The sequence below is a fragment of the Sphaeramia orbicularis genome, chromosome 2 (genome assembly GCF_902148855.1).
Source record: "Sphaeramia orbicularis chromosome 2, fSphaOr1.1, whole genome shotgun sequence".
Taxonomy (NCBI): domain Eukaryota; kingdom Metazoa; phylum Chordata; class Actinopteri; order Kurtiformes; family Apogonidae; genus Sphaeramia; species Sphaeramia orbicularis.
This window is the reverse complement of record NC_043958.1, coordinates 3,793,381-3,818,113: the sequence shown is the minus strand read 5'-3', so window position 1 is coordinate 3,818,113 and position 24,733 is coordinate 3,793,381. Positions and strand designations below refer to the sequence as shown.

Below are 24,733 nucleotides of genomic sequence, written 5' to 3'. Positions count from 1 at the left end.
CCAAAATTACTAATATTTCCCAAAATATTGGTCCTATCAACTTGTCATTTTCATTAGTCTCTTCTTTGACCAAGCCTGAGTCCACATAGAGGATGGCAATTCAAATTTTTTCTCAGTGTTTTCAGGTGAAAATTGTAAAATGACATGATAAAAATGTTTACATTTGCAAACTGTTATTTAAAAAATGTGAATAACATGCACAACCTGAAATGTCTTGAGAAAATTAAGTACAATTTTAACAATATTCTGCTTCAGTTTATCATTTATACATGTACTTTACAACTTACAGATCACAGTGGATCCAAAACCGGCCCACCAAAGGGTCCGGTCCAGTCCAGCCTGTGGGAGGAATCTGTGAAATGCAAAAATTACACTGAAGATATGAACAATCAAGGATGTTCAAATCATTGTAGTTCAGGTTCCACATACAGGCCAATATGATCTCAAGAGGATTGGACCAGTAAAACAATAACATAATAACTGATGAATAATGACAAATACAAATTTTTCCTTTTGTTTTAGTGTCAGAATTTAAAATTACATGATACTGTTTACATTTACAAACTAACCTTTCACATAAATGTGAAACATAATGTGTGAGCACTTGAAAACCCTCGGCGTTTGGGTACCATGCCAAAGTTTTTGCACATACAGACGGACAAAAGGACTGACGCCCCCGCCCACATTCAATTTGATTTAATATCGATTCGATTCAGTATTAATTGATTGATTCAGATTCATTTAGTGATACCAAAGAACAATTTTGAGCTGTAACCTGATTATTTGACTACAGCAGCCATTCAACACATCAATACTGGTATCAATATTGACATTAGAAAGGAAATAAACATAACATTTCAGCAGTAAACAGATGAATCTGCTCTGAAATGAACAGGACAGAAACACGACCATGTTTCTACAGAGGCTCAGAACAGACTCCTCTGGTCCTCTTGGTTCTGCTCTGAAAATCGATCTGATCCACTATCACTGGACTACGCAAAATTAAAATAAAATCGATCTAAGACTGATTTTTTTCTTTTTTACACAGCCTGTATGTGGAGGACGTTTGGATAAAACTGTGACACAGTGAAAGTGAAGTCCGCTCCCTTAATCACTGTTATTAACCCTTTCATGCACGAATTATGAGAACCTTAATCAAAATTTTTTCCTGAGTGTTTGTATTCCTCTTTAGGCGTGAAAAAAACAATGTGATTGAAAATTTTCTTCTGAAAAATAAATAATAAATAAAAATTATTTTAAAAATTAAAAAAAGTACATACAAATACATACAAAAAATAATAATGAAAAAAAAATTCTTATGAACCTATTTTTTATGAAGTTGCAAAAATGTCCACTCAGCTGGACACCACACGTTTAATTTTTGACGCACAGAAACATGTATTTACTGATAAATTGTGTGAAAACTATGGGGAGGGCTTGTGATTCTGGGGGATTTTTACTTAGGAGAGATCTACATAATGTTACCAATTCATGTCAGAAAAGATATGTAGTGTCTTAAAACTTTGATAAAGATACATGTAAAAAACAAAACAAAACAAAACAATTAAAAGAAGAACAAAACCCATGAACATACAAGAGAACAGCTGTAGAAGAGCTGTCCACTGGAGTGACCACTGTGCATGAAAGGGTTAATTTAAATAAATAAATAAATAAATAAATAAAATAAAATAAAAATGAACGGCTCTTTACAAAGTCTCGGTTCCCATCCTTCATTTCAAAGAGCCGTTCAAAAGATTCGATTCGTTCGTGAATGTCACATCACTAACGTGTGTGACTTTGGGCCAGTGGAAACCTGAGAGTGGAACATGTGTCTGCTGCTGCAGAGTGTGTTCCATGTGCCCTTGTGCTTCAGTTTGTTCAGACTCACTCATGGCTCTGTGTGTGTGGTGGATTCTAAACAGACAAAGGAGACTGTGAGGGGACCGCACTGATGACACAGGGTTTACTGAGTTCCATCCATGTTGTGGTGATGTTCATCTGATCACAGAGGACCCACCTACAGGACACACTGCTTCCCTCATCTGCGTCCCCTCCCTCTCTCCCCCCAGACCTTCCCCTCTCTCTCTCTCCGCTCTGGTCTTTGTCATTTGCGCTCTCCGCAGAGGAAAGCGGCTGTTTCCAAAGAGCGGAGCGCACACTGAAGCCTCCTAACTCCCATTACCAGGAAAGAGCGAGCAGTTAAGTACACTTTGCGACACTTCCAAACTCTTTTTTTTCTTTCTTTCAATGGAACCAGACGACTCAGACTAGCATCTGTCCTCAACTCGGAGCCGCAGCCATGGACTTTTGCGCATTTGGATCCGTGCGCCTGTTCGGTGGATTTTTACGCATCGCGTTGCTGTGCGCTGTGCAGTTTGGAGCATTGGCACAACGTGGTAGGTGGATGGAAACACTGGTCTGTGTCATTGGAAAGCTACGGAAGTGCAAATTATTTACTTAAGTTAAAAAAAAAAAAAATAGACAATTTTTCTCGTAATTTTAAGATTTTATAAGATCCATGTCCCATAAAAATGTCATTATGATGAGGATTTCTGGGAAAAGTTGGTCCTAGTTACCTGTCAGCATCTAGTTACATGGAATATTTGATGGTTTTTGTATAATTTTTACACAGAAACAGAAAAAAACTGGACATATTACATCTGTTTTTAATGGGGTTGGCTTGTGTTATTTTAACTTTTTATGAAAATGTGTCATTTCTGGGAAAAGTTGGTCCTAGTTACCTGTCAGCATCCAGTTACATGAAATATTTGATGGTTTTTGTGCAATTATTACCCAGAAAAAAAAAAAACAAAAACAAAAAAAAACAAAAAACTGGACATATTACGTCTGTTTTTAATGGGGTTGATGTGCGTTATTTTAACTTTTTATGAAAATGTGTCATTTCTGGGAAAAGTTGGTCCTAGTTACCTGTCAGCATCCAGTTACATGAAATATTTGATGGTTTTTGTGCAATTATTACCCAGAAAAAAAAAACAAAAACAAAAAAAAACAAAAAACTGGACATATTACGTCTGTTTTTAATGGGGTTGATGTGCGTTATTTTAACTTTTTATGAAAATGTGTCATTTCTGGGAAAAGTTGGTCCTAGTTACCTGTCAGCATCAAGTTACATGAAATATTTGATGGTTTTTGTACAATCATCATCAAACACTGAACAGATAAGATACATTTTTATAAGTGAGTTTGATGTTACTTGGGTTATTTTAACTTTTTATGAAAATATTGTATATATGTGTATATAATAATTCTTTCACTAGGTTCAATGTCAAATAAAATAAGACACAGCACATATTATTAGATTTCAGTTTTGTTTTGTTTTGTTTTATAAGATCTCATGTATTTCTGGGAAAAGCTGGTCCTAGTTACCAGTCAGCATCCAAGTACATAGAATATTTGATGGTTTTTGTGCAATTATTACCCAGAAACAGAAAAAACTGGACAAATTACATCCGTTTTTAGTGGGGTTGGCTTGTATTATTTTAACTTTTTATGAAAATGTGTCATTTCTGGGAAAAGTTGGTCCTAGTTACCTGTCAGCATCAAGTTACATGGATTATTTGATGGTTTTCAGACAATAATTGTCAAAGACTAATTAACACTGAACAAAGAAGATATTTTTTTATAGGTGAGTTTGATGTTGCTTGTGTTATTTTAACAATATCAGAATTTTTCCATTAGGCTTCATGTCATTTAAACAAAGACACAGCTCATATTATTAGATTTCAGTGCTTTTTTATTATTTCATGTATTTTTTGGAAAAGTTGGTCCTAGTTACCAGTCAACATGAAACTACACAGAATCTTTGATGGTTTTTATGCAGTTATTGTCAAACACTGATCAAATCCGGTCCCTTTTTATTGGTGAGTTTGATGTTACTAACATTGGACGTTGGACCCCCCCCCCCCACCGCCCATTTGGTTCATTACGTTCCATATCCTATAAAATAAGACATGCATGATTATCATATTATTTTACTTCCTTTTTTACTCCTTATTTATTCTTACATTGAACCTGTTTTTTTGGGTGTGGTGCTGCTTGTGTTATTTGAACGTTTTAAGAAAATATTAGATTTTTTTCATTGGGTTCTATGTCATATGACAGTACTCTGCTGAACTGTAGTACTGTACTGAACAAATACGACACAGCTCCTATTATTTTACTTAATTACCTCCGCCAAGTGTAACGGTGGAGGTAATGTTTTCATCGGGGTTTGTCTGTCTGTCTGTTAGCAAGATAACTCAAAATGTTATGGACAGATTTTGATGAAATTTTCAGGAAATGTTGATACTGGCACGAGGAACAAATGATAAATTTTTGGTGGTGATGGAGGGGGGGGCGCTGATCTGCCATGGTGGATCTCTGAGTGCTTTTCTAGTTCCTTTTTATTCTTAGGTTAAAAAATTGTAATGAATAACGAATTTTAGTTTTAAAAATTGGGTAAAAATTTTTACATATGGGTAAAAAAAAAAAAAAAAAAAAAAAAGTTGTATTTGGGTCACTTTTCCCTGCAGTGTGAACCATAGTCTGAAGTGCATCCATAACAGAGAACAGCCTCCAGCCTCATATTAGGAACAGAAAAGTGTAGAAACAGGTCTGTTTGGGATCTGAACGTCAGACTGTGCAGAGGTTAGCGACTGGGCTTGTGAGGCTGCATTCCCATCAGTCATCAGGTCCACAGGTTATAGATGGACCCTCATAGACTAGAGGACTCCAGACCAGAGGACACGACAGAGACGCCCAGAGAGATTCCACTTCAGTAGAAGAAACCTGATCTCATCACAGGTTTTTATCATTACAGACGAGATGCTGTTTTTCTTCGTACGTTACATCAGTTTATAACCAAGTGCTGTTGGTCTGCTTGACAACAAGTGGAGAACATGTTGTAAAATCCTAGTGGAGTAAACAGAATCACAAAGAAGTCATCTTAAAAACACAAGGATAATTGAAACAAGATTATGAAAATGAGCAGCGGTGACTCATTACATGCTGTTCCATGTAATGCAGTAAATTACTTAATAGAGCTGTTGAGGATTCACTGGACCTCAAATGCCTCCAGAATAAAAAAAAAAAACAAAACAAAACAAAACAAAAACAAAGCATTAGTAGAAATAAAGAACAGCATTATGTTTCCCCCAAAACAAAAAAACAACTCATGGACAGGGGTCACAAATCTGGAGAACAACAAAACAAACCATTAAAAGAGGTCAAACGAATTAAGGGCACTTTAAGGGGTTCTAAAAGGCGACTGGAAATAAAACTTGTAACCACCCACTGAGTCCATCACAGAGATTCATAAAACTAAAAGATGGGTTTAACCCTTTTAGGATCATTGTGTCTCCAGTGACACAGTTTGGCGTAGACCCTCCTTTATATTACCATATTAAGTGCACCACTGACAGAATTCAAATGGCATCTGAAAGCTGAGAATCTGAGCTTAATTTATATATATATATTTTTTAGATTTTTTTTATTACTTTTAGCAGAGTTTTATCTGGGTTTTAGCAGTGTTTTTCCTGTGAATTCCTGTAAATAATTGTATATATTAGTGATAGTGCTGCTTTGGAGTATTCGACTAGTGTGTTTTGCCACGTTTTTGTTGATTTTCAGTTTTATTGTTGTTTTTTTTCACTGATTTTATCTGTATTTTTTCAATTTGTATAGTTTACGGCTGCATGATATTAGAAAAAACGGACATTGCGATTTTTTTTTAACCCTGCATTTTATATTGCAATATGGAAAACTACACAGGAAAGATATAATAGTTGTGTGGTGCCGATGTAAATGCTCAAACAAATTAGTTGTGTTTCCTCTCGTTGTGGCGACATGTGGAAGGCACTGTTGACACAGGACACGTGTTTCAGTATCCTCCTTCTTGTAGCCGAAATAATTCCAGATAACTGAGGGTGCTTTTCTTTTTGGCACCAAGTCTTCATTTTGGGGGATTTTCTCTTATTTGTTGCTCATTTTTAGCTTACCAGCCGACAGGCCATAAGCTATTGTCGTCATGTGGTGTCCGTTGTCATCATCTGTTGTCTGTCGTCGTCAGTTGTCTGTCGTCGTCTGTTGTCTGTCGTCGTCTGTCATCTGTCGTCTGTCGTCTCTCATCTGTCGTCGTCTGTCATCGGTCGTCTGTCGTCTCTCATCTGTCGTCATCTGTTGTCTGTCGTCGTATGTCATCTGTCGTCTCTCATCTGTCGTCGTCTGTTGTCTGTCGTCGTATGTCATCGTCGTCTGTTGTCTGTCGTTGTCTGTCATCGTCTGTCGTCATCTGTTGTTTGTCGTCGTCTGTTGTCTGTCGTCGTCTGTTGTCGTCTGTTGGTAGAGATGTAATGATATGAAACTTTCATATCACAGTTATTGTGACCAAAAAATATCACCGTTATCATTATTATCATGGCTCAAAATGTTCAAAAAGTACTTACACGCAAACTGAAGTAATATAACCAAATTTTATTCTAAACAAAAAAATAAAATAACACACACAGTGTACTTTCTCTTGGCAGAAATATTAAAACATTAAAAGAGTGCTGTCCGAGCAGGTGTCTACCACCATGTTTTCAGAGGCCAAGCTTTGCAAACTGCACACGATAATTAGAATTTGAAACAGTAATACTAACAGTTGGGAATTTTACCATGGTTTATTGTTATACCAGTAATTGTTACAGCCCTAGAGGGGGGCTTTATGTACACAGCTACATAACCCACCATGTCCTCCACATACAAGTTTTTCACTTAACTTTTAGAATAACCCCTGCTCCGTCCCAACTTTTTTGGGGGATGGGGGGTCGGCAGGAGGCTCATGATGCCGTTAGTGCAGGGTTTCCCAAAGTTTTTTGGCTCGTGACCCCATTTTAACATCACAAATTTCTGGCGACACCAGACATTCAAAACGGAGACTTTTTTTTTTTTTGCTAAAATTTATTTGTTTTTGATCATGTAATAGTTTGCTCTACTATGTTGCAAATAAATGTTAATTTTAGATGACATTTTGTCTATATAAAGTATATTATTATGGACAGAGGCAGTAAAGCCAGGTGTAGATTACTGCACAAAGTGAGAATTTTATTTTCCTTGGTCAGGATATGTACAGTCAGTCCAGCTTTTATTTACAAGGCTGACAATTAATACTGAACAAACAAGAACTCAAACTATGAATTATGAAAGAGCTGCAGCATCTGAAACCGACCCCAATGAACATTTGACAGATAAACAGAACCACAGTGCTTCAGTTTCAGCTTCAGTTTGTCTTTGATGGATTGTGTTTGTCTCTGTCAACTCACCATATATTTTTTAATACTAAGTTTATATTTTCATTTTTATCAATTACTAGAAATTTCAGGAGACCCTATTTGAATTCCAGGCGACCCCATGTGGGGTCCTGACCCCAAGGTTGAAAACACTGCGTTAGTGGGTCTTTGTTCAGAAAAGGTTGAGAAACACTGGTCTAGAGCATTCTGTGTCCATGTTACAGCTTCTTATTTTTTGTTATTTCTAAAAATGACTGAAAATAAGAAGCTTTTCAGAATGTTTGCACCAACTGGCTTCTTGCACCTGTTGACTCGGTTCATACTCATAGTGTAGTCTGGTCGTGTTCCCACCATAAATTGGTTGTTTTGTCTGTGCTGAGACCACTTGTTGCAGTTGTTTTGGTACAGTTGACATGCCAATGATAAAATGACCAAACCAAAGCATCAGCAGTGATAAAGAATCCCTCTGGCATTAGCAGATGTGAGCAGAACTGGGAAACTGAAGTGCAGTAGCTGTTGTTACTGGACTGAAACATGCATCTGCAGTGTGGCTCAGTCCAGCAGCCTCCCCTCACCTTTGCGGTCCATCTCGCTTATATCTCCGGGGTGTTTAACGACAGATCAAAGCACGCAGTCGTAAACTTTAAGGCAGCCCATCGTAAACTAAATGGTGTGGGTCTTTACAGAACCCCGTAACACAATCCCAGGCATTTCGGAGCCAAAACAAAGTCTACCACAAGGCTTGTAAACTCATGGAGACATGCAAGGATTGGATGAAAGATGTTAAACAGCATTGAGTTAACCTGCTGAGAGATAAAAGGTCATAACCCTGCTGACCCGTAAATGAAACCATCAATAACCAAGGCTCAAAGGTACTTCAATCTGCTCTGCAAAGGTGACACAAACATCAGACTCAAACACTGGTGGAAGGTAGTTCACTTATACTTCATATGAGTATTTCAATTTTCTGCAGCTTTGAATGGATGGATGGATGGATGGATGGATGGATGGATGGACGGACAGACCGACGGATGGATGGATGGGTGGGTGGGTGGGTGGACGGGTGGATGGATGGATGGATGGATGGATGGACGGACAGACCAACAGATGGATGGGTGGGTGGGTGGGTGGACGGATGGACAGGTGGATTGATAGATGGATGGACGGATGGATGGACAGACGGATGGATGGATGGATGGACAGATGGATGGATGGACGGATGGATGGATGGATGGATGGATGGATGGATGGACGGACGGATGGATGGATGGACGGATGGGTGGATGGACAGATGGATGGATGGATGGATGGATGGATGGATGGATGGATGGATGGATGGATGGATGGACGGACGGATGGATGGATGGACAGATGGATGGATGGATGGATGGACAGATGGATGGATGGACAGATGGACGGACGGATGGATGGATGGACTGTCTGGGGGTGATGCCCCCACCACTGATCTATATACATCTTTTTTTTTATACAACTATTATTATTATTATTATTATTATTTTGCATTTAAAATGATCATGTGACCTTTTCTACTCGTAAAACCTACAATGTTTATCCACTGCTGTTACACCAGTGTTTTAGAGTTGTCCATAATTGCTGTAATTACTGATACATGATACGTCAGTTGTCTGGTGGTTTTGGCTCTCCTGTAGCTGGTCTTGGTCCTGGTTTTGTGGCTGGTCTTGGTTCTGGTTTTGTAGCTGGTCTTAGTTCTGGTTTTGTGGCTGGTCTTGGTTCTGGTTTTGTAGCTGGTCTTAGTTCTGGTTTTGTAGCTGGTCTTGGTTCTGGTTTTGCCTTGTTTTTTTTGTGTTGTGCAGTGACTGACGGGGTCTTGGAAAAGGACCTGTAACCTCAGTTGTGTTAACACCACGCTCTACCAAACTAATCTCCTTTTCCTGAGAAACACAAGTATTCCCCACAGAGTCCCTGCGCATCTGGGCTGAAAAGCGCCTCCCTCTCAGTGGGATCCCCTTCACCCAGGGGCCGCTTCATTAGCTCACAGCCCCCCCTCCGGCTCTGTAAACTCATTAAGCTGCCAATTGGAGCAGTTTAGCTGGCCGACAAAGTTTCAGCGATTGTCTCTCATCCCTAGAAAACCTGAATATTTGGACAACCTGTGACCTCTCGGGTTGTCAGCGGAGCTTCCAGACAAGGTGTACACGCAAAGCCGACACTGTGTAAACAGAAGCTTTTGCTTTCAAGGGGCTGTCAACATGAAGATCAGCATGTAAGACCTTGTTTAGGCTTCTAGTAACTCAGCCCTGTCCATTCAAGGCTTTGACTGTAAATACCGCCAGTGTTTGTTTTACTCAGTCACAGTAAAAAGTCAAGACTGCAGAAAGAAACAGGTTTTTTGAGGTGAAAGAACAGCCCATTTCCCTTTTGTTCTGGCCTCCGTTGACAACTTTGACCCATTTTGCATCACTGATGTAGAGCTTTTGAGAGCGTGTTGGTGTGGAAAACCACATGTTCTGCTTAAATTATTTCCCCGGTTGTGTCTGCCTCCAGCTGCAGACTGTGTTCAGAGGCCTGTCATGCGCCATTGGCTTTAGCATCCCTTCCCGGGGCGAGTTTACAGAGGCGAGAGGTTCACAGGAATGTATGTTATTCTTAGTAATTGAGATAACCTCTGGGGGGGAATGATCCTTTAGAACCACTGACACTTCAATATAGGTGTCAGGAGTCCACACTTGAATTCCTCCCATAGAAGTAAAGGATACTTATGTAAAAGCAGACTGAAAATAGAAGTACTGATTCCATCCCTTTGGCAAAAAATGAGAATAACCTGAAATTTCTTCAGAAAAATAAGCACAATTTTAAACATATTACACCATTTCTATATTTTAAAGTGAAAAAAGTAAAATTACATTATGAAAATGTGAACATCTACAAACTATCCTTTTAAAAAATATGAAAAATGTGAACAAATAACATGAACAAATATGAACAACCTGAAATTTCTTAAGAGAAATAACTGCAACATGATGACTCATGTAAATATACAGACCACTTTTAATTGCCGTGTTATCTGCACACATTATACGCTTTCCTCATTTATGTTCACGCTGTGAATCAATGTGTCAAATACCACACACTTAGGGTTTGGGTTAGAGTTTATTGTTACGTGAACCGGAGATCTTGGCCTAAATTGGCACGTGATCAAATGGTGTTGAATAAGACGTGAAAGGTCTAAAATGCATGGGTATAGCACACCAAATGCCATAAGAACTGGTGTGACATACAACGCCTTTGACTGTGCTCAGTCTGGCCTTTTACTAAATGTTTTATGTATTTGTAGATCCACTGTGATCTGTAAGCTGTAAGTAAACCAAGTCATATTATTATTTGTACAATTGTACTTGGTTTTATTTTTCATGTTCACGGATTTTCATGTCATTCACATTGTTTTAAATGATAGTGTGTAGATGTTAACATTTTCATAATGTAATTTTAACTTTTCTACTCTAAAACAAATAGAAGAGGGATAATAATGTTAAAATTGCTTTTTATTTTTTTTTTATTTTAATACAAATGTCATGTTGTTCAGGTTATTCATATTTTTTGTGAAAGGATAGTTTGTAGATAAAAAAAAAAAATAAATAAATAAATAAAAAATTGTTACTGTAATTTTAGTTTTTGGCACTATAACAGGAAGAAAAATGTGAAGGTGAACAACCTGAAATGTTTTAAGAAAAAAAAAGTAAAATTTGAACAATATTCTGCCTGTTACTAAATGTGTTGTGTATTTGTAGATCCACTGTGATCACATGCATTACAAGCAGATGTAAATGAGAAGCTGAGGCATGATATTGCTAAAATTGATAAAAGCTTGTAGTTATTATTTATAGGCTATTGTGTTACTAGTTTACTGGTCTGACCCACTTTAGATCATATTAGACTGAATTTGACCCATGTAATAAAATGACTTTGACATCCCTGGTTTAGAAGCTAAGTGAAAAAACTTTGCTAGTTTTCAGTGTAGCTAATTAGCTTAGCTTAGCTTAACAAGTTCACTCAAATACGTTCACCTGTTAAAACGAACTTTCAGAGCTTCTGTGTGTTGAGTAACGTATATATTTTTCCTCTCAGACAAGTCGACTGAGGTTGGAGTTGGTAAGTTATACTAACAAGCCAGTAAAATGATTTTGTGACGCAAATGTTAAACGCGGGTTAGCTACCATTTTACCTGTTCTGTAAGTTAGCATCGGTTGCCTGTTAGCATAGATGAATTAGCCATAGTGTTGCACAAACTTGATATTACAGCCTGTGGTCTATCAGTGTTGCTTTATACATAGTATGGAGTAGGCATTAACATTATCAGACACAGCCACATGTGTTGATATTAATGTGAAACTGCCCGGTTAGCAATGTGGTCGACCACATTGCTAAAATTGTCAACAACTTGTCAGTAGTTAGCATTAGCTTAGCGAGTCCAAATGATAGTATAAGTGCACTCAAATTCTGCTTAGTTTTAGCTTATAGTCGTTTCCAGTGCCTTAAATCTAAGTAATTAAGTTTTCACTTCAGTAACAAACTGATTCAGCTTCTAGATTTTAAACTGTTACTAAATGGAGCGGTTTTGCATCTTTGTGGTGAGACCATGTCTAATAAGTTTGCTGTTAAATCTCAAAATTAGACAGTTTGTTTGTGTGTCTTATGGACATTTTTTTTCCTAAAACTACTTGTCAACAACTGCAACTAGAAGAAAAAAAAATGTGGAAAACCACATATGTAAGGCACATGTTTTTAAGACATAATTGCATTCAGCAGTGGTGGTTTTATTTAAAAGGCTATTTTCTTTGCAGTTTTACCCTATCATTTAATACCTCCAGTCACTAGTCTATTTAACTTTATCCAGTCTGTTTGAATTGGATTTAGGTCTATACATAATATATAGTGTGAATTTAAGTTCACATTATCAGTTACTTTCACATTAGCTGATAGAGTTAAATTAAACACAATCCATACAATGCAAATACAAATACATAAAGTATCACTGTACAGTAGGAACACACTTCAGTCATATGATGATGACATGAAAACTGGACAAATTCTGTCGACAAGAGGGGTGACAATACCCCTTAAAACTGCTATTTTATTTTGTAAAACTACTATTCTCAAACCTGAAATTTAACACTTGAGTTAAATTGAAGGATGCTCTGAGAAAGAGAAAACCAAGGATGTCAACCTCATATCTGCCGTTTCCCACGACAGTGTGAGATCCACTGGTTTGTTTTCTCTTTCTGGTCAAAGATGAAGACATTTCCAGGTTAAATCTGACTGTCAGATCATGGCCTTAGATACTTAAGTTTTAATTTCCTCCAGATTAAATAGACTGATGTGGAAATGAGAGGTTGGAGGTAAATTAGGAGGGGAGATTCAGTGAGTATATATGAAAAAAAAGAAAAACTATTAGTGTCTTTACAGCAGGGGTGTCAAACTCATTTTAGTTCAGGCGCCACATGCATTCCTATACAATCTAAAGTGAATCAGACCAGTAAAATAATAACATAATAACCTAAATATAACGACAACTTCAAACTTTTCTTTGTGTTTTAGAGGGAAAATATTTAACATTACATTATGAACATGTTTACATTTACAAAATGTCCTTTAAAAAAATGAGAATAACACAAACATAAAATTTTTAAAAGAAAAATAAGTTAGATTTTAACAATATTCAGCCTCAATTTATTATTTACACATGTGCATTACAACTTACAGATCACAGTGCATCTACAAATACACAAAACATTTAGTAACAGGCAGAATATTGGTCAAATTACACTTATCTCTATTAAGACATTTCAGGTTGTTCGTATTTGTTCAGGTTATTTGTTCACGTTTTTCACATTTTGTAAAAGGGAAGTTTGTAGACGTTTGCATTTTCATAATATCTTTTTACTTGTTTCAATTGAAAACATGGAAAACGTGTAATATTGTTAAAATTGTACTTATTTTTCTTAAGAAGTTTGAGGTTCATGTTATTCACTCTTTTTGTGATAGGATAGTTTGTAGCTAAATGTAAACTCTTCCATGTAATTTTACTTTTTTTACTCTAAAAGAGAAAAATGTGTGGTTGTCATTATGTATAGGTTGTTATGATAGGATTTTACTGGTTTGACTCACTTGAGATGTGAACTAAAATGATTTTACCATTCTTGATTGTAATATGTTCAGTGTAATTTTTGCATTTCATAAATTCATCCCAGGGGCTGGATTGGACCCTTTCGTGGGCCAGTTTTGGCCCACGGGTCGTATGTTGACCCCCTGCTTTACAGGAACAGATTAGAGTTTGGAGTTGAGTGTTGGACTAATGTTGTCCATGTTGTCCTCCCTTCTGCTCCAGAGTGTTTCCCGGGAGGACATCGGACTTTACGTAATCCCTACCGCAGCGTTGACTTCGACTCCACGGAGATCCAGAACACAGCGATCCAGGATCTCATCTGTGACCACTCACTGTCACCGGGCTGGTACAGATTCAAGATCAACAACAAGCCAGCCGAGATGCCGACCACCTGTGTTGAAGTAAGATATAAAAATAAAACATTAAAAAAAAAAAAAAAAAAAAAAGAATTTTAACCCATAAATACCCAGTGCTACTTTTAGAGGTTTCCTGAATAAATTTTCCCCCCCTTTTTAACCTTTGTGCAGTGATTTATCACCATTTGTTATAATATTATCCACATTATTTTGCATTTTTTCCAGTGTAAATCAGATATTTTCCTATATTTAATTCACTGATCATGTAGATGTTCATAAAGCTCAGAGTAAATTCAAAGGTTGTTATATCAGAACAGAGAAAATGTAAGAAAAAGTGACATAAAATATAAAACAAGTGTGTCCATCCACTATCATTTATCAAACTCCATGGGTTTTATTGGTGAATCAGTGCTGTAGCAGATGATTTGTTGTTTTTTTTAGAATTGTATGTGTGAGTTTATGTGTAAATTGTATGTATAAATCCAATGTCAGATTTTATTCATTCAACCTAAATAAAAGAAAGAGTCTACTAAAGTACAATTTTAACCCTTAAAGACCTAGAACTATTTTAGTGTCACTATCTCATTAATGGTTGTTTACATTTAACCTTTAAAGTGAGTTTGTTACCAGTTTTTGTAACATTATCCACTGTATTTTGCATTCTCCAGAGAAAATCGGGTATTTTCCTGTATTTAATTTACTGATCATTTCATAAATTTAAAGTTATTATATCAAAACAGAGAAAACAGCAGAAAAAGTGACTTTTTTAGTGTGTCCATCCACTGTCATTGTTCTAACTCCATGGGTTTGACTGGTGAATCAATGCTGTAGAAGATGACGGTGTTTCCACAGTAACTATGGCGCTTCTGAATGTCCAAAAGGGTCATATCTGATGACCATGAAAAGACGACAAACTGTATTTTACACCAGTTATTTACATGTGTTTATAGGATTAGTGGATCACCAGGCGTTAAACAGTTCAGATCAGTAGATGCTTTTGGTCAGTGGTGGATATTTGGGTCTTTATGGGTTAAAAACCTGCAGTATTCACATCCTTTGAGGAAGAATCTGCCTTGTTTGTGTCTTAAACATCCTGCCTCGCCACTGTTTGATGGTCATTATATCACACATCTCAGCCTCACTGTTACAGATCCAGGCTGATTGTGTAATAAGCACCTCCAGTCCAGGTAAAGGGCATAATAACCCCCTTGCTGTGATAATGACTGTTTCTGTTCCCGACCTCCCTGCAGATGAACCGTTGTGGGACCCAGGCGCCGGTGTGGCTGTCCCTGAGAGACACCTCCCTCCCGGGACCTGGCGAGGTCCGCCAGCTGTCGGCCTGCGCCACCTGGCAGTTCTTCCACGGCAGCGCCAAGGACTGCTGCCTGTTCCGCATCCCCGTCACAGTACGCAACTGTGGTGACTTCCTGCTCTACTACCTACAGCCCACGCAGGGGTGCATGGGATACTGCGCGAAAGGTAGGCTTCATTTGGTTAACACTGTATGGACAAAAGTATGTGGACACATTGAAGTCAGGTGTTTCTTTTCTAACAGGGTTCTGAGATAAGTAACAAAAATAACACATGTCATAATATAGTTTTATATTGGGATAAATATCATTGCATTGGTTAGTCTGGTTTAAATTGTTATCTTTGCTTCCAAAATGCCTCAGAGCATTAATTTCTTTTAAAATTGATTTTTTTTTTTTTTTTTTAATCCATGACCATGATTTTAAATGTTCTTCCTCTAAATTTCCAAAATATTTTTCATGCTCTGACTGTAAACAATAATTTTCTACCACAACTAACCAGCTACTGTCTTCACATCTCCCATTAAACTTTAAGGAAATATTGATGTTTTTATCTCAAATCATCATGAACATCTGACAGCTGTACACATGATGTGTCCCAAAATTTTTGTCCATATATTTTATAAATATCAACGTCTCCTTAAAGTTTAAAGGGAGATTTTGAGGCATTTTGGAGGCAAAGATAATAATTTAAACCAAACTAACCAATGCAATGATATTTATCCTAAATATAAAACTATATTATAACATTTGTCATTATAGTTTTGTATCCCAGACCCCTGTTAGAAAAGAAACACCTGAATTCAACATGTCCACATACTTTTGTTCATGTAGTGTGTGTTTCCATTAAGTCAAATGTCATTCACACACTTTTGTTCTGTGTTAAACTTCAGTTGGTTTTAACCCATAAAGACCCAGTGCTACTTTTGTGTCAGTTCCCAAATGTATTTTTCTCTCTATTTAACCTCTATTAAGAGATTTATCACCATTTATTTTAATATTATCCTCTGTATTTAGCATTTTTCGGTGTAAATCATGTTTTTTCCTATATCTAATTCACAGATCATGTACATGTTCATGAAAACTCAAAGTAAATTCCTATGTTATTATATGAAAACTTGGAAAACTGAAGAAAAAGTGACTTTTTCAGCAAAGATATTTTTAACTAAGCATAAGAACAAGTGTGTCCATCCACTGTCATTGATCCAACTCCATGGGTTTTACTGGTGAATCAGTGTTGTAGAAGATGACGGTGTTTCCACAGTAACTACGAAGCCTCTGAACGTCCAAACGGGTCATATCTGATGACCATGAAAAGATGATAAACTGCATTTTACACCAATTATTTATTTATGGGTTAAAGTAAGTATAAGCACGAGGCTGGATTAGTAGATATTGTCTTTTACATAATATTGTAGATATCTGATCAGTTTCCTGTTTCAGTTGCTCCAGATTTGGGTCCCACCAGGCTATGCCCACCAGGAGAGGTGGAAGTCGACGGTCGATGTACGGGTAAGAGGATCTCAAATAATGGCTTATAATTTCAGATCTCATCCAGATCTCATATCTGGACAAGAGGGTGGAGCGGGATAAGAGTGAGGGATGACGGGTGAAACAATCTTTTCAAAACAAACTCAAATCCTTCCAGACTTAGTTGTGGTTTGGGAGCTCCAGGTGAACTTGTAGATGACATTTTGAGATAGCTCTTAGACTCGAGAGTCTCGTAAATCCAGTGGGATCCAGCCGACTGAGCCGAGTGTCGCTGTTTTCAACATGCAAATAATATGGAACTCATCCCCCCCTGGTCCTTACCCTCAAACCCTCCCCTCCTTGTCAAAAAGGTGACAAAAAGTTGAAACTGAAAAACCACAGTAAGCATAAAAAAACTGATCAAAAAAGAAAAACGTCAGTGAAATTCTAAACTGTCATTGATAAAACAGTGGCATCAAACAAAAATAATATGATTCTCATTCAAAAACACTTCACAATGCAAAAAAAATATAAAAATGAAATAATATAACATTTGATGTCTGTGTTTTAAACTTCAGCAAAACGTTATCAATGCCAATACCAGTTTTGATGCCATTACAGTTTTTTATAATACACGATTTTCAATGCCAGCGTTTCTTTTTTGAGTTTCAGGGTGTGTTTTCAATGCAAAATTTTATTTTCAATGTCAAACATTAAAGTCATCGTTTTGGCTCCATATATTTGCTGCTCACGAGAAACTAAGTGATTTTCATTGTTCTTGTAACAATGACAATAAAGTTCTATTCTATTCTACGTGGCCCCTGAACTAACTAATTTTAACATCCTTGGTTGTTAATATTTTCAGTGTAATTTTTGCATTTCACAAATTCATCCCATTGGAAGGATTGGACTCTTTGGTGGCACCTGTTCACACAACCTGGTTTCCAGTTATCTTCTTGCCTGGGTAGAGTGTTCCTACCCCAGTTAACACTTCCACATACGTATGGACACTCTTAAGGCGAAGACACACCAACCAGATTTTCGGCAGTCGGATGTCGTCAGTCAGTCTGGCGAGGTCGGTGACATGAGTCTTGTTGGTGTGTTCTGTGTGATTGGCCGTCGTTAATGCCGTCGCCAGGCTTTTCAGCCGATTCAACATATCTAATTGACCGCTACCAGTCGTTCAGTCGGACCAATCTGATTGGTGGAGGGAAAGCCCTTGACTAGTGAATCAGTGAATGAAAAGTTTGCCTGTGAATCCAGCTATGCCAGGGTACTTCACACTATTATTGTCTTCTATAATAGGCCATTCACCTCTCGTATTGTATCTGAATGAGTCCCAGTCAGTGTTGCCTAGAGACTTCATTCATTCCATGAAGTGAACACTGTTAGTGTTGTTAGCATAGTGCGATTTCTCATTTGTTTTTGCTTGCGACATCTTTCTTCTTCCACAAGAAGACGCCCGAGAGCTGACAACGCCAGTGTTTTCTTATTACTAGCCATCTGGTCAACGAGTACAACAACAACAACCCTTCTTGACTACTCAACACTCTCTGCTGACAATGACTGATGACAACGAGCTCTGAGTTTGGAGAGATGTTCCGTTACTTTCCGGTTTTATGTCTTGCGTAAACTCAGAATGTACACTCAAGCTGATTTGGTGCGTTCTTCACACTTTTTTGACTGTGTTGGGAAGACAGGAGTCGATGGCTGTTGGTGTGTCTTCGTCTTTAGAATAGAAACAGCCCACCTGATGTTTGGTGCACAGCTAACTTCACAGCTTTACTTTTGTGTTTTCAGCCACTGTCCCATCCCTACCGTCCCGACCAGTGATCACTCCAGAGCTGATTGGCCACAGCGTCCACCTGCGATGCTCCTTCATCCCACCGCCATGGAGACAACCGCTGGGCTTCCAGGTGGTTTGGGCCAGACACATCGGCCACAGCATGAAGGCCGAGATCAGGCAGGAATCCACACTCAAGCCCTTCTCACTGGTGGAGATGGACGGTGTTCACTTCAGGCTGGGAGAAACGGTAATCCCTGCCAGACCAATGCTCAAAGTTATTGGGGAGAATGTGTGGAGGGTTTGACCTCTGGGTCAGGTCAAGATAACACGCACATCTATGAGAAAAATCAGTTTCTCTTATCCTTATCCTATTCGGTATCCTATTCTGCACTCATTTGTTTGTTTATAACTATGTTGTATTATAAAAACTGTATTAACAAGTGGTGCCAGGCACAACAAACCCGCCCCTCACATGTATTGTAGCTTATTTTGGCATCAATCCACTCTTTCATCCATATTCAATATCTGTGACGTATAAAAATATTTATGTGTTAACCCATAAAGACCCAGATCTACTTTTGTGTCCATTTCCAAATTAATTTTTCTCTATATTTCACCTTTCTTAAGTGATTTATCACCATTTACTAATATTTTATGCTCTGTATTTTGCATTTTCAGTGAAAATAATGTATTTTCTTATATTTAATTCACTGATCATGTAGATGTTCATTAAAGCTGAGAGCAAATCCAAAAATAATTATATAAAAACAGAGAAAACTGAAGAAAAAAGTATCTTTTTCTGTAAAATCTATCATTAATTGAACATAATCCCAGTGTCTCCATCCACTGTTATTTATTAAACTCCATGGGTTTTACTGGTGAATCAATGTTACAGAAGATAACAGTGTTTTCACAGTATCTACGAAGTCTCTGAACATCCGAATGAGTCATATATGATGACCATGAAAAGATGACAAACTGTATTTTACACCAATTATTTCAATATATTAATAGGTTTAGTGGTTCAGAAGTGATTAAACATTTTAGATCAGTAGATGGTTGTGGTCGCTGGTGGCAGGCTGGGTCTTTATGGGTTACAAATACCTACTGAAATACAGGACACACATTGATACAGGTTATATATGTACAAAGTTAGAGTCCATTGAACATGAAACACATAACCGTGTCACCTTTTGACCTGACCCCCCCTGGAGAAGCCATGGATCACACTGACCCTTCAAGGCCTGAGTTCAGCCTCACAAAGCACAGGCAGAGAGGCATTATGGGTCATGTCCTGCTAAGAAAAGGCAGAGGGTAAAGATGTGGAATGAGGTGCAGGTTAGAAAAGCCTGCAACTAATTTACCTTCACTGTTCAAAGTTAAATCAGTCATATCCCTTTAAGGGAAGAGGAGCCAATAGGAGGGGGAAGGGGAGGGGTTGGTAAATCAGATGCAGGTTACTTCACTTCACATGCTTTCCATTTAAACCTCTACATCCAAATTCAGAGGGAGTTTGAAGGAAGTTACTCTCACGTGGACAGATGCTCCAACACACATAGAATAAAGCACATTTGTATTGTTTTATTCTGGCGAACACTAAGAGGATTTCAGGCAGTATTAAAGACTGATTAACCCTTTAGGCAATGGAGTTTATTAAAGAAATATTCAAATTTGATATCAAGATTTCAAAAAGCTGTAGCTTGGAACGTGTAGGGGTAAAGACATGCTGTAAATGAGTTAAGATCAGATAAGATAAGATATAACTTTATTTATACATTCATACATCAAGCAAGTGCAGAGAAAAAGACAGGTAGAAAAACCGCAACTGAGTGAAAAATGAAATATACAAAGGAAAAAAATAAGAAATTAGGTATTTATATAAAAAATTATACATTAATATAGAATTAGAATCAAAGTTAAATATTATTTACATTGTGGTTGCACATACACATGATGTGTGTGTGTGGGGGGGGTATTAGGCATGACTCAAGGTTTATGATGGAAGTAAATGTGCTCATCTAATTTGCATATTGTGACATCACAGTATGGCGGCCATTTTGGACTGCGTAATTTTTGGTAAAATTGAACTTTGAACATATTTACATGGAAGTTTTCCTTGTGTTTTTGGTTTTTTGTTATCTTATCTTATCTTATCTTATCTTATCTTATCTTATCTTATCTTATCTTATCTTATCTTATCTTATCTTATGTCATCTTATAAATAAGTGGACTTAAACATTATTAGAAGTTTTAGTATGTTTTTATCCAACCAGCAAAGTAGCCAAATCTGTCCTTATTTATCAAAACTAAAACTAAATGAGCTTTACTTCCTTACCCACTAATCCAGCTCTGGCCCAAGCCTTTTAACTGGATTTACTTGTTCACTTTGAATAGAAACATACCCTGAAATGGTGTTAGGATTGAAGGGGCACATTGGTAAGAGGTGGTAACAAGATTTTTCAACTCTGTTTGGAGCTACGGTCTGTTTCATTCAGTCATGTTGTTTGCCACTTTGGCACTTAAAGGGTTAATTTATTAAACTGTAGAATCTTGTGAAATCACAGAACAACACATTTTCTGCCAGCATTAGCCAATTTATGCTAGGAAGTAGGCAGATACTCACTTTATTGCTGCTTACATTCTTAGCTAAAGGCCATGCAGTGACCCTCTCAGATACTTGTATGTCATAAATTTAACCCACTGAAGTGTACAAACACAGTGGAAGTGGGAGTGCTGTGTTTCCCACAGAGTCAGATTTTATCTGTGGTGGTAAAGTGCTCAGTTAGTCCACTTAAAGTTAGAGGAGTTTATTTTACTGCTGTTGTTAAGGCTGTTCAGGTCATGTTTGGCTGCAGATGTTTGGAGAAATACTGGTCAAAATGTCAACTATTTATGGACAGTAGGGAAATATGCATACAATTTGTCATGTTCAGATGCTTTCTGGTGTTTTTTTTTATCATCTTAGCTGTTCAGTTTGTCTCATGATGTGTACTTTACCTTCATGTTGGGTTAGTGAAACCATGCCACGAGTGATGAACCTGTTAGAATGTTAGAATCAGAATCACAATAGCCTTTGTTGTCATTGTGTGTGTAGTGAAAGTAGGAATACTACTCTAATCAGTGCATCAATATGAATAAATAACCAATAGGTAAGAAAATAAGAACAGAGCGAATATAAAAGTACAAAAACTAAAAAGTAAAATAAGAAAATAAAATATAAAATTTTACAAAAAGTAAAATAGGACTAGAACTAAAAGTAGAATAAAATAAAAATATACATAAAATATGAATAGACACAATATTAACAGTATCGCTGAACAAGTCTATAGAAATAGTGCATTTATGTTTGGATAAATACTGAAAAAATATTGCATTATTGCTCAAATTTAATGCACAGATTTCATCTTATACAGGATTACAGGTGAATGAATGGAAGGATTTTCCACTTGCAAAGTAAAAGCTGTGTAGATAGAGATGCAATTTGTCGTACCAATACTGTTAAGAGAGCTTTTGGGATGTCCATTGTCTAAAGGTTTGTTTTCTCCATTTTCTCCCCCAAAAAACAAAAAATCAAGGTCAAAGAAATTAAGTAAAAACCATCTCTGAGGCATTTTGGAAGGAAAGATAATTTCAACAAAACTAACAAATGCAATGACATTTATCCCAATATAAAACTATATTATGATATTTGCCATTATTGTTTTGTATCCCAGACCCCTGTTAGAAAAGAACCATCTGAATTCAACATGTTCACATACTTTTGTCCATATAGTGCAGTTGTACGGTAGCTCTTTGGCCTGTGGAAAAGCAAACCAGATCTTAGAAGGTTGAAAGGTTTAACCAACTCTGAACCAGGTAACGCACCAGCCTAGAAGTCAAAATAGATGTTTATTATTCTGTTGAAGCAGAGTTGGAGTGAGAAAAACACTATCACTAGCCATCTTTTTTAGAGGAGATCACATTTGGAGCGTGCAAACAAAAGTCCGACTGTTTGAACATTGTTTCTTGGACCGCAGCCGTCTGAAATGTTTTGTCTTCTCATACATCTGTAGCCTTTTACATGAAGTGATGCAATCAATTTGCTCTGTTGGCATTCCTCATTGTTTGAGGTTTCGTCGTCTCCTTTTTTGGACCAGTTAGAAACAGTGTTAAAAGAAAAATTAAAGCCAAAGAGCATTTCCATTTTAGCTTTAACATTTCAGTGGGTTGATCCCGTCTTGGCTCGGACCAGGAACACCTGCAGCAGTTATACGCCAACATCCTGATAGACTTACATTTGTCAGACTTAATTTATACTCGTAAAACCTAATTCTGTCTGTGGGGAAACAAGCAAAGTCTAGAGGAATTACATAAATCTGGCACTTGGTATAAACTGACAACAAAAGCTTTCTTGAGCGTCCACAGATTGGTTTGGTGAGTTGTTTTCTTACAATTGATGACAAACTCATTTTAGTTCAGGTTCCACATTCAGCCCAATATGATCTGAAGTGAGTCAGACTAGGAAAATAATGATATATAAATAATATCAACTCCAAACATTTCTCTAGTTTTAAAGTGCAAAAAGTAAAATTACCTTATGTTTACATCTACAAAGTATCCTTTCAAAATGTGGATAACATGAACAAATGGAAATTTATTAAAACAGGTGTAATTTCACAATATTATATTGCAGCTTCTCATTTACACATGTACATTACAACTTACAGTGGATCTACAAATACACAAAGCATTTAATAACAGGCAGAATATTGATATCTTACCCTTATTTTTCTTAAGACATTACAGGTTCATATTTCTTCAGGTTATTCACATATTTTGTTAATTATATCCCTGAAACTCCATTCTGACCTCTTGGTGTGAACACAATAACTTTGACAGATTTGGTTGGATTTCTTTTCCCTTGATAACCAACATAGGGGACCCCTTGTGGAAGAACTCTATTAATTTCAGCTTCTCCATGAGTATTATAAGTCAATCACATGGGGGCACTTGAGTTGAAAATCTGTTTTGTGGATGTAAATCAAGCAATAACAGACCGATTGCGATCAAATTTGGTTCATATTGATCGTCTTCCAGATGTCCATTTTCTGTCTACCATCCAGAGTTCATATGGTGTCATTTTCATTCATTAGGTGGAGTTTTGTGGGGAAAATGGGTTCTCTGACCATTATTCTGCCACTATCAGGTCCATGGATCTCAAATTGAGTTCATACCGATTGTCTAACAATGATCTTTCTTCATGCCACTACCTTGAGTTTACATGATGTCATATTTTGACTCCAGGTGGTGTGTTTTTTCTAAATGGTTGGGGGAGATTTTAGAGGATTTTGGGGATATACCCTTGCCGTCGACCCGTGACAGTTTAAGCCTCATTATTGTGATAGTATTTTACTGATGTAACCCATTTAAGATCATATTGGGCTGGATTACAGAGTTGGCTTTTGTATATTTGAGTATTTCTTGTAGTTTTGTACATTGTCAATTTTTTTGGGTACAGTTTGTGTGATATCTATTTTTATACAGACTTTTTTTGCACTCTAAGTGTTTGCTGCTAAAGAGAAACAGAGGAAACAGAGCTGCTAAACTGATTTTCATTGTTCTTGTAACAGTAACAACCTTCTATTCTATTCTATTCGATTCGATTTGATTCGATTCGATTCGATTCTATTGGTTTGACCTGTTTGAGATCAAATGTGGAACCTGAACTAAAATGTTTAATATCTTGAGTGTAATTTTTGCATTTCATATATTCATCCCACAGGCTGGATTGGACTCTTTGGTGGGCCAATCCAGCCCGGAAGAGTTGTTTTTGGCACTCGGGAAAATAAGTTCTAATCCTCTGCCACATCAGTGATCAGCTGCACAGCTTCATTTCCCAACATCCACAGCACAGAGGCTGCTGACAGCTCTCATTTCCTGGAGAAATAGTTTTTTTGTCAGGAGAAATGAAGTTACTCGATGCCATCTGAAACTGAGGTGATGTCACTCTCACTGACAGCGCTCATACAGCTGTGGAGGCTTCCTCTGCCATATCTGCAGAGCACTGGGCTGGCTCACAGGACTCATCCTTAACACATGTTGATGTAGCAGCTGGGCTGGGTCAAAGGTCATTTTCATTTTTTTAAATCCTGTGAGTGAGTTAAAAGTCCTTAGTGCTTGAAAACAGTTTTAGTGGATCAGAAATCAATTCAAAAAGTTTGGAAATGACTCACGCTTTGTATTAAAAATTTGAAAATATTAACAGGTAGTTTATATGATTTGAAAGTATAGATTTAGTTGATTTTTAAATGGTAGTTTTAAAGTGTACCTGTACTGGTCATGCTTACGACATTAATTTTGCTCTGTGTATTATTTACAAGCAAGAAAGGCATGAATGCTGTAAAAAAAATCACGGTAAA

At 37.2% G+C, this 24,733-nt stretch overlaps 1 protein-coding gene across 1 annotated transcript in view; it reads left to right on the top strand.

Annotated features, from left to right (window-relative positions):
• The first annotated feature begins 2,182 nt into the window (after positions 1 to 2,182).
• Positions 2,183 to 24,733, top strand: part of LOC115431870 (von Willebrand factor D and EGF domain-containing protein) — a 74,945-nt gene continuing 52,394 nt past the window's right edge. Inside the window, exons 1-5 of the mRNA XM_030152549.1 lie at positions 2,183 to 2,396; positions 13,636 to 13,814; positions 15,020 to 15,248; positions 16,523 to 16,591; positions 18,350 to 18,582. Coding sequence (XP_030008409.1) covers positions 2,300 to 2,396; positions 13,636 to 13,814; positions 15,020 to 15,248; positions 16,523 to 16,591; positions 18,350 to 18,582 — 807 coding nt within the window. The 5' untranslated portion in view covers positions 2,183 to 2,299. The remainder of the gene's footprint in view (positions 2,397 to 13,635; positions 13,815 to 15,019; positions 15,249 to 16,522; positions 16,592 to 18,349; positions 18,583 to 24,733) is intronic.